At 49.6% G+C, this 9901-nt stretch overlaps 2 protein-coding genes and 1 non-coding gene across 3 annotated transcripts; all 3 read right to left on the minus strand.

The window, feature by feature from the left end:
- Positions 1-202: 202 nt before the first annotated feature.
- On the minus strand, positions 203-1855 carry VTN77DRAFT_9438 (uncharacterized protein; the record flags this gene model as incomplete). Its single annotated transcript, XM_069426046.1, has 1 exon — positions 203-1855. The coding sequence occupies one exon, from the start codon at positions 1853-1855 to the stop codon at positions 203-205; it is 1653 nt and encodes a 550-aa protein (XP_069273878.1).
- A 674-nt stretch (positions 1856-2529) lies between these two features.
- VTN77DRAFT_9439 (uncharacterized protein) lies at positions 2530-4209 on the minus strand (the record flags this gene model as incomplete). Its single annotated transcript, XM_069426047.1, has 1 exon — positions 2530-4209. One exon carries the CDS (start codon positions 4207-4209, stop codon positions 2530-2532), a length of 1680 nt encoding a protein of 559 aa, XP_069273879.1.
- Positions 4210-4763: 554 nt separating this feature from the next.
- VTN77DRAFT_t129 lies at positions 4764-4852 on the minus strand. Its single transcript has one exon. It is a non-coding gene; the product is annotated as a tRNA-Gln (tRNA).
- Positions 4853-9901: the final 5049 nt, after the last annotated feature.

Consider the following 9901-nt stretch of genomic DNA (forward strand, 5'->3'; position numbering starts at 1 on the left):
CACATCACTTATTGATTAACCTGATATGATAGCTAAAGACTACATATGTACATAATCTCGCTAGGTACTTGATCATCATCGTCATCGTCATCAGAACGGCAGCACAATAATCGCATGGTTGCAACGTGCTTTTCGGGTTCTCTTTTCTATTTCAGCAAATTCGTTACGAGAGATAATCCATAAATCATACTGATAATGCCGATCATCCCCACCAGAAGCTGACGCTGATACCGGCCTTCACCCCACGCACGTAATGCCACCAGCCAACGGGGATATACAGACATTCTCCTTCCTTCAGGATCGTTTCGACGTATTCGGCCTTCGAAAACCCCGGCCACATGGACTCCCACAGTTCAGACTCGGCAGGCGAGAGCTCGATCGCGGCGAGATCGACCTGCGACGTGTTGGACATGTCGATTAGCTGCTGCTGCTGCTGGTGATCGTCGGGATGATCAGCGGACTCCGAAGAAACCCTATTATCTCCATTACTGGCACCTGGATTGACTGTTTCCATCCCACGCGGATGGATCTGTGACGCCGGCGTATGCGGCGAGTAGAGGCGAATGTACTTAGCACCCACCACCTGCACCAGGATATTATGGTAGGGGTCATGGTGGAGAGGGGATATGGTCCAAGATGGTCCGATCCAGGTATTGATTATGGGGTCTTTAGGGACACCGAGATCTGAATCCTGGTCCGACGAATTTCCTGCGTGATTGGCCTTGGAGGACAGTTCCCGAAGATTATCACTGTGATCGTCTATACTGACATTGATCTTTCTCGATGCTGATGGCGAGGAAGATGACGCTTTGGCCTGGGCGGCCTCTCGTTCACGTCGCTTTTTCTCGTACACCGGGGTGCCGACTTCAGGACCTGGCGGATCAATGTAGCAGTAGTCTGGGACACATATATCCTTCCGCAGCGCTGGAATCTGAGTGAGGAGATCGTGCTGCGCCATGTAGCCTGTTTGGCAGGAATCGTCATGCGACTCCTCTGCATTCTTGTGGCTGTCCGACTCCGACCTCCAAAGATACTGTTCCACAAACTCTTTGAAAGGCATGATGCGCTGACCCCATCCCTCATCGGTATACGACCTCCCAATCTCCACTGGCACGAGTCTCCTGCCGTCGAAGGTTCGTTGAAACCAATAGTCCCTTGATGCCCACGATCTCGTAGACAACGCCGGCCAATGATCCACAGCATCCGTAATCACCAACGGCGTGCGGACAATCTGAATGTGATGCTCGATCGCGTCGAAGGAGGGGGCGGAGACCCGGGGAATGGGGTGTTTCAGTTCTGGGACAGGACCTGCTTCCGGAGGGAATAACGGGGGAGACAACTTTCTCCGCTTTGCGGGATGGCCTCTCGCCTCAGCATCGTTCGAGTCCGGGTCTGAAGTTATGTCTCTAGGTGACGCTGTTGATGCCTGTAGAGCGGAGAAAAGAGACTCAATATCTGATTCGCGCCACGGAGCTCCTGTCATGATCAAGGCCATATCGAGGTAGCGAACCACAGACTCCAGCCATGGAGCCTGGGGATCGATTGTGGGCTGTCTTGTACCATTCTCACAAGCTTGCTTTTCCTGATTATTTCCATCTTGCTGGAAGAGGCCTTCGCGGATCAAAAGACATGCTTTCACGAGACTCGCGTCCGTGTATAGCCGACGCCAGCAATCCTTCACATCCTTGAACGGGAACTCGCGTAGTTTCGCGTCGGCCACGCGCAGAGCAGCATCGGGATCGTCCCGGAGGAGCGTGCGAAGCTTGTCGGAATCATGGTTGAAGCATTCTTGGATAGGATCGGTGGGTGAGGGATTGTGGATGGCCTCGAGAAGAGAATCTACGAGGTCTTGCATGGCATGTGCAGCCTAAGCGGGTGAAGGGAAAACGATACAGAGAAAAGTACAGACCATCGAGAGGAAGTGTGGTGAGACAAGATCCCTCATTAAATCAAATGGTGGACACTTTGTCAAATTTGTTGCGGGGTTGCTGGATTCCTCAGAAGCTTTGCTGGGTTGACGCGTGGAGTTCGGTTCACGTCATATGTTGTCAAGGAAGCGGCCCCATGCGAATCAACAACGCTGGTTGCCAATCATACGACAGTGAAAAACTCTCGCTTGACCCATCTTATCTTATCGTTTGATCGATCTTCGACTGAGGCATTGCCATTAATCTCCTTATCTGCTTCGAATGTGTCTACAGTTCACCTGACCTACCTGGCTTCGAATAATTTAATAGTCACATGCTACAAATTCTACGTTGGGTACTATATCTCTATAAAATGGAATCTTTCACTCCAACTATGCAAATATTCGCAAATAAAGCCTCCGTTATGGCTTATACCATAGAAGATAATTATCTATAATACATAATTCTGTCAAATCGAAATTGAAAGGGGTGGTATCTGGCAGTGAAACTCGTCGTCATCATCTCGTACATGTATGTCCCGTTTTCCATGTCTTGGAAAATCCCTTGCTCTTATAAAAGTACAAGTAAGGCTCATGATGTAGAAGAAGGGTACTGTAATAGTTCAACTTCCTTCCAGGAAGCTCATGACTAGGTGTGGAATCTTATCGACTCCCTCGGCTCTCAAAGCACTAACGGGAATGGCACAGAGGCGCTCCCTAAATCCGTCTTTATGACCACTAGGGTGCTCGATGACGCCATTCTGCAGGTCTGAAAGATAGGCCTGCAGGGCCCGGAAGTTCTCCTGAGTGTCCGGTAAATCTGCTTTCGTAGCGACCACGAACCAGGGTTTGGTGTAAATCGGTGGCAGCGTGAGAGGGGGCAACGAACTCTTAGGATGGGTTATCCCTGGCGTAATTGGCGATTCTGAGTCGCTTTCTCCGTCAATATGCACCGCAGTTGGTCCATTTCCGAATGGAGTCCAGGAAATGAGATCACGCTGCGCGTCGTCGTCGGGCTTCGCATCGCGCATCCGGTCATATTCACCTAGCTCATGCCACAGCTGCTTCAGAGTCTGAACCGGATCTCCCATGCTGAGATCAATCACGAAACCCAGTATCCGTGCCCGCTCAATGTGTCGAAGGAAACCTAATCCGAGGCCACGATCCAAATGGGCATCTTCAACAAGACCGGGTATGTCAGCTATGGTGAAATTGGTGCGCTGTGCCTTTTTATTCGATGATTCGACAAGGGGTCTTCCTTTGAAATTATCGATCACCACGGTACCGATATTCGGCGTCAGAGTGGTGAATTCCCAATCCCCAATTCGCGTGCGGCTGTTGGTCAACGACCGGAGCAGGGTGCTCTTCCCTGCGTTCGGAAATCCGACCAGCCCAACATCAGCAAGTAATTTCAGCTCCAATTCCAAGTGCAGCGTCGTGCCTCCTTCGCCCTTCGTTGCGAATCTCGGTCGCCCGATAGAGCGCGACACAAAATGTGGGTTGCCATAGCCTCCAACCGCACCGGCTAGGAGGAGCATTGGCTTGTCCATGTGTTTGGATAAGTCTAAATAAATAGGCGCTTTTGGCTCCATCGCGGCTAAATTGGACCTTCGGGGTGGAGGTAGCGGTGGAAAGGGCATTGTGTAGAAGTCTGACGGCGGCGACCCAGGGTAGAGCACCCAGCGCTCCCGTTGAAATGAGAGAGCCTGTAATGCATTATCTTCATCCATTTCCCCTCTCAACATCTTGAACTTGTGTTCTGCTTCCTCCACGGGGTCGTATCTCCCCACCTCCCGGACCACAGTTCCAACCGGGACCTGTATCAGAACATCATGGCCCCGTTTCCCACCTTTACTCTTCCCTTGTCCATTCCTCCCCCGGCCAGCTCGGATGACTCCTCGACGTGCCAGTTTATGCAAACTCGTGAGACCCTCAACGGCTTGGATGTAGACGCTACCTCCGCTACCGCCATCACCGCCGTTCGGAGGACCTTCCTCGATATACTTTTCCCGTAGAAAGGAGACACAGCCGTTTCCTCCAGAGCCAGCAACCACAGTTAGGGAGCATTTGTCTTGAAATATGAAACGGGAGTAGTCGTCGGGTGACGGGTTGAGGTGCGAAAGATCTGGGGAGGATTGCGCCGCCGGTTCAGATGCGTTGGATTTGAAGTTGCTTGTGGTACTCTGCCATCGACTGTATCGAAAGGGGTTGCCAGCTGCTTTCTGGGTGATGCATCTCGAGCAGCGGGGCCCGCTGAGGAAAGGATAGAGAAAGGGTAATAGGGTCGTCTGAGGTTTTGCCATTGTTGCATCAGTTAGCTGGTCATCGCAGACAAACAGGCGGCCACAATGGCTCAGTAAACAATAGGCATTTCAGGCAAGGGTCTCATGTCGCCTCAATCTTCGCGCATTATTGAAAAATAGCAATTGGAAAAGATATGAATAGCTGGTTCTGATTATTACCTAGTACCTACCTAGCTAGGATGGATGAAAGTCAAATCACGTGAAATGCAGGTGTAGTCACGTGGTTTGCATCTTTTTGCTATGCCAGTTCACATCTCCTCCATTCTTTTCAGCACGTCAATTCATGTACGGAGTAGTTTCATGGCTATATCAAAAAGGAACAGTTCTAGGTCGGGAAATTGCGGCTGCTAATTTCGAAGTCCTCGTTCTGGAGAAAGCAACAGGCACGACGTGCGTTTTTTATACTAATAATGTCCTTTGTGGACCTCCCACCATCTTTGGTCTCACGGGGTATCATTTCTTTGAACGGAGAACAGAGTTCGTATATGCAAAGAAAAAAAATTAGAGGCTTTCTAGCGGTGCTGCTTTGCTATATAGAAAAAAAATAAAATATCAGCCCCTGCCTGGAATCGAACCAGGATTATCGGAATTCGGGATTATTGAAATCAGAATCCGATGTGATAAGCCATTACACTACAGAGGCTTTTGTTGAGAGAATAAATTTTTTATTACATACAAAAAAAATGAAAAGATAAAACCCCTTATTCAACATCCATTACCCGAGATTATTACTCCGTATTCCGTACGGAGTACTCTGGAGGTAGACTACTTCGTAGACCGTCTCGAGGTGTCGTAAGTTGTAACTGTTTACAGGAAGCCCAGTTCCGGCGGGCCGGGTCCAGCTCTCATCATATGACTTGCAGATATAAATAAGACGGGCCCATTGTGCAGCATCCTCCTCGGTTTCTAGAACACGACCCAATCTGAGGGGGCGAGTCACGAGTCCATCAATCGTAGTAATAATATTAATAATATCGCGGAACTACGCCAGCCCTGCTGCATGGGTATGTACGCTATATACGGAGTACAAACGTACATACATACGGAGTAAAATAGTTACGAATATCAAGTGGGGTCACAGGCCTTACGCCCCTCAGTAGGGCAATAATACGGAGTACGGAGTACTTGCCAAAAGTCTGGGAAACAGTAGGACCCAGATGTGCTAGCTAGATTATGATGTCCTTGCTGTAAAGATAACCAAGATTCTGTCTAGGATGCGCATCCTAGGTGCGAGGAAGTCTTGCCTTTCAAAACAACCAACATCAGTCTAACAAGTCAAATTTTTATTGCAAATTAGGGTGGAGTTAAAGGCACGAGGATAGCAATCTGGTCGCGTTGTCGGTTCTGTAGGAATACAAGTCTGTAACTAACCCGTAATACTTCTTCTATACCTTATACTCCGTACGTGATGAGGTCCATCTCAGACACTCACTGACTCAGAGCGGACAGCGGAGGCGCTTCCAGAACTTTCATTATTTTCCGGCGTCGAAGGTTCGTTTATCTGCGAGTGGCAAACTAAGGATCAAGTTATCCAACTTCCAATTGGCCAGACCTTCCTTCCATTAAGGAAGAGCGGGAATTAGGATTTGTGAACGATCATCATCCTCGCCGATGGAAGAAGGGAAAACCAAATCCGAATTGTTGGATTGGGTATCACCTGATCCGTCCGGAACGTTTTATCTGGATCCCTAAAAGGCGGAACGCCGGCGAGAGACTGTTCTGAACCGGCGGTCGACTAAATAAAGTCAACTGGGATATTATTATCATTTTTTGGGGGTGTTTTTCCGTGAATGGGAAATGAGCGGTCACTCTTTTTCGATTTTTCCCCTGACTTTCAGGGCAACTACTAACCCCACTCTCCGGGAGGGTTCCGGAGCGCCCAGACGGGGTGGAAAAGTCTTCCGCCCGTGGTGTAGGCTGAGATAGCGCTACACTAAAAACAGGCTACTCTGTAGGCGGTGATGATGAGACACGACCCTTTTTCTCGCCAGGCCCATCCAGCACGCTCATTTGTCCGGGGGAATCTATGTCAGTTACCAGTCACACCAGCCACAAACTTCCCCGAAGCGTTTCCCCGGGACCGGGTGTGCGTTCCCTGGTACCGAACACGGAGTATTAATAGACAATTTATGGCTCTAAAATCATATACCAAGGGTGCGCGGCTGTGGTATGACGATAATAGACCTGTCAACCCCGGTTGATCAGCTGAAAAGCAGGGGTGCAAAGGACCCCGATGACTTCATAGTCAAAAGTGGACGGCGACACGTCTGTAATCATATTGTTTACCTCGAGATATCACGTCGCACGGAGTATTTCCGTCAGCATGGTCCATCTACAAGTTACAGAGCCGAGAGGATGAGATCAGTCGATACACGTTGTCGTTGCCTTGGCAGCCTTGTGGATTCTATCTATTACGGACGAAGTTTATTAATACTGTGAAGTTTATACGGAGGAAACAATCGGGCCAATGTGAAAACAAATGATAGTAAACCGGACAAGATATTAATTATTCTTGTTGTATGTAACACCTAAGGTTGTGTAATAGTTTTCCATTTATTTCTCTTTCCTTCTCTGTGTTGCTTTCATTCTCCCCCGTCTCACAGCGTCATGATAACCCAGAGCAATCGAACACCGCCTCAACAGGAAACAATGTGATCGCCCAGAGCTATGTGAACGTAGGTTTGTTTGGGATGGATTGGGCAACACGAGCCGGATTCAATCAAAACGGATTGGTTATTGTCTAGGAATCTACTGTTCGGCTGTGCGGTAGTTGAGGTGGTCATGTGGCACCGTTGCTGTCAAGTTTGAAGCTTGCCCAATAGAAAATTGAGTCACAGCGTTGGCTGTTCGTCATGTAGTATTCTCATGTACAAAGTACTTACCCCTCCAGTCGGATGAGCAGGACATGAATTCGACAACAAAAACGATACCTAAAACCCCTGACCGATAGTTAGCTGACTGCCGACTGTTTGAATCATCTGACCTCGAAAGTCGCTGCCTGACTACTACCTGGTTCCAGTGAGCTGATGACAACCTGCAAAGTGGGGGATTAGCACGGAGTATTCTGGCAGTGTTTGACATGTGTGCTATATTCATTTATTTCATCCTGGTTGGTAACACAGTGACGATGACAGACATCCGCGTTGAACTTTTGAGAGAGCGGTGTAAGGTTTCGGGCCGCAGGACTGTAGGATCCGAATCGGACTATCGGGCCAAAGGGCAAAAAAGGGTAAACAGGCAAACAGTCCATCGGGTAATACTCCAACAAATTCATTTACATCGGCGAACGGTTCGTAAAAAAGGCAACCGGACTTACGATGTAGTAAGACGTCAGCCCTCCGTAGCGTCAGTCAGAATCAAAATGCCGGATGCCCTGGATGACAGATTCCTAACTAGTAGCCAAAGAGGCTGAAACCAAGGCTACTAGTGAAGCACGCGAGGCCCTTCTTTGCCAGGCAAATCATCCATCGCCATCCATCAGTCAAATAGAGCTCGTGATGATCTTGTTGTCTGCAGCTTTGGCAGGGATCTGGAACAGTCACGCAGATTTGCGAGTCCATTGCGCGCTCATTGAGGCTTGTAGGCGTTGAAGAACTACTGATTCTGACTGGGTCAGAAACTCTAGTCTTTCCTGTAAGGGCTGTGGTACAGGACTTACATGCGTGCTCAGTACAGAAGGCGCCGTACATGCTGCCTGAAGTTGTCATTCATGACACATCCCAGGATCAGCGTCGGGTTGCAGAAAGCGTTCCGAACTGTCGGGACCGAAATAGCACAGAATACAGAGGCTATGCACTCCGTATTATGAAAGTGGCGTAGCTGTAACCTCTGTACTGTGGGGGTGGATTGTATGCAGTAAGTTGTAACTGCTCGTACTCCGGACAGCAATGCAATGCAATGCGTGGCGTGACTTGCGCTGCTCCTGCAACCTTCGCACGTACCTACCTAACTGGTAAATCGTCTCGCGGTTTCGCCCCTTCACGAGCACGGTACGGAGAAGTCACCGACTCCCTCCACAACACAACCAAACCCCTGTCGGAGATCAGAACGACACCGCTGAATTGTTTGATTATACGGAGGATGTGGCGATCAGAAGGAATACTTGGTGAGCGGGACCATACAGTGTGGGGATGCTCGACGAGAGATGCGATAGTTACGTGAGGTACGGTATTAATCAGCCTCGCCAAAACCTGGCAAGCATTGGCTGACTGTCAAACCGTTGGGAATCACTGTGATCACCGATGACGTCTTTGATCAGCTAGTCTCCCAAAGCAACCAAATCCCAATAACGAGGGCAGCTGATCCGCGTCGCCCTTTTTTGCTGCCCAGCTGTGGGTCACTCTGCGACTAAGAATTATGATGCGGCGCAGCAGACCCCTTCGAGGAGGCTGGCGCTATTACCTCCTGACGGCCTATCAGGTATCAGGACGACTAGTTTGATACTGTGAACAACCGCATCACACGAGGCTAATCATTCCAGATCCTTGCTGACTCGCGTGGCTGTTCAAGATCTCCAGCGGCGTTTTGACCTAAGCCCAAAGTCCCCACCAGCGACGACGCTATTTACTTAGGCTACCCAGAGTGAAGGATCCCTAGGAGTTAGCAAACTCCTCGGGATGTGAGGACTGACAACCCCAAAAATGATTGCGTCCCTTTGGTGAACCTTGCCCTGGTCTGGCGCGACACTGATCGGGGCTTTTCGCCCACCTTTTCACACTTCCGGCCAATGACGAAATGCAGACGATCTCTTGTCTCCTTTATCCATCCCCCTTTGCACGCTTTGCTCCGACAGTCGTCCACGCCGCTACAGCCTGGGATGTCATTTTTGTGGTAATGGACACGGCTAAGCAGTCTCTGTACAACGGTACGGATATCCGGAACGTCGTCTCCGTTCGGTCCGTATGGTTCTTTCCGTGGGACAGACAACGACTTGAAAAAAAGTCAGATGGACCGAGTCTTGCAACAAAATTTGAAAATACGCCAGGCGTAGCGGAGTCCAAAAGGCGACATGAAAGCGTGGGATAGTCTATGCAGAGTGACCCTGCGAAGCATACGTAATTAATTTCTTCTGTGCATGACAATGGTCGACAATCCCTCTTTCGGCGCAGAGACGTTCATGATGTATGTATGTACATGTATGTATGTACATCTCGTGGGGGCCCAACCCGAAAGGGAAGGTCCGGAAAATAAAATGGCCTGCGGAGGGCCAAGTGGTGATCATTATTGACTCTCAAAGGAGCCTCTGGAATGTGGGAGGGCGATTAAGCATAACCGCCGACATCACAGGTTCAGCAATAGTATTACCCCGGCCAGGAGACTCGGTACTCAACAATATGTCGACCGTCAGGCTGACGAATCGAACTCCTCCTGCCGCGTAAGGGGCTAACGGTCAACCGCAGTCTGGCCACGTCCTCCTGTGATTCGTGAATTGCCAGGAACCGAGCTTCTCAGACGCTGGAATGCGGCCCACTTTCATTGTGATGACAGCTCTTCAAGTTTCAATAATTCTGTGTCGACCCATGTAACCGGAACACACTCCTCACCGCATTTCTTCCTCTGTCACCAGACGTCACCAGACAGAAACTCGGTGTTTGCCTAGACCTGCCTGCTCCTATCTCTCTCGTCTTGCAGCCTCTAATTTCCGACAGTAATAAATTCATTTTATTACCGGTTGGGCAGAGGGGAGAGGGGG

Source organism: Rasamsonia byssochlamydoides (genome assembly GCF_041956645.1).
Source record: "Rasamsonia byssochlamydoides strain NRRL 3658 unplaced genomic scaffold VTN77scaffold_89, whole genome shotgun sequence".
In the NCBI taxonomy this organism is placed as follows: domain Eukaryota; kingdom Fungi; phylum Ascomycota; class Eurotiomycetes; order Eurotiales; family Trichocomaceae; genus Rasamsonia; species Rasamsonia byssochlamydoides.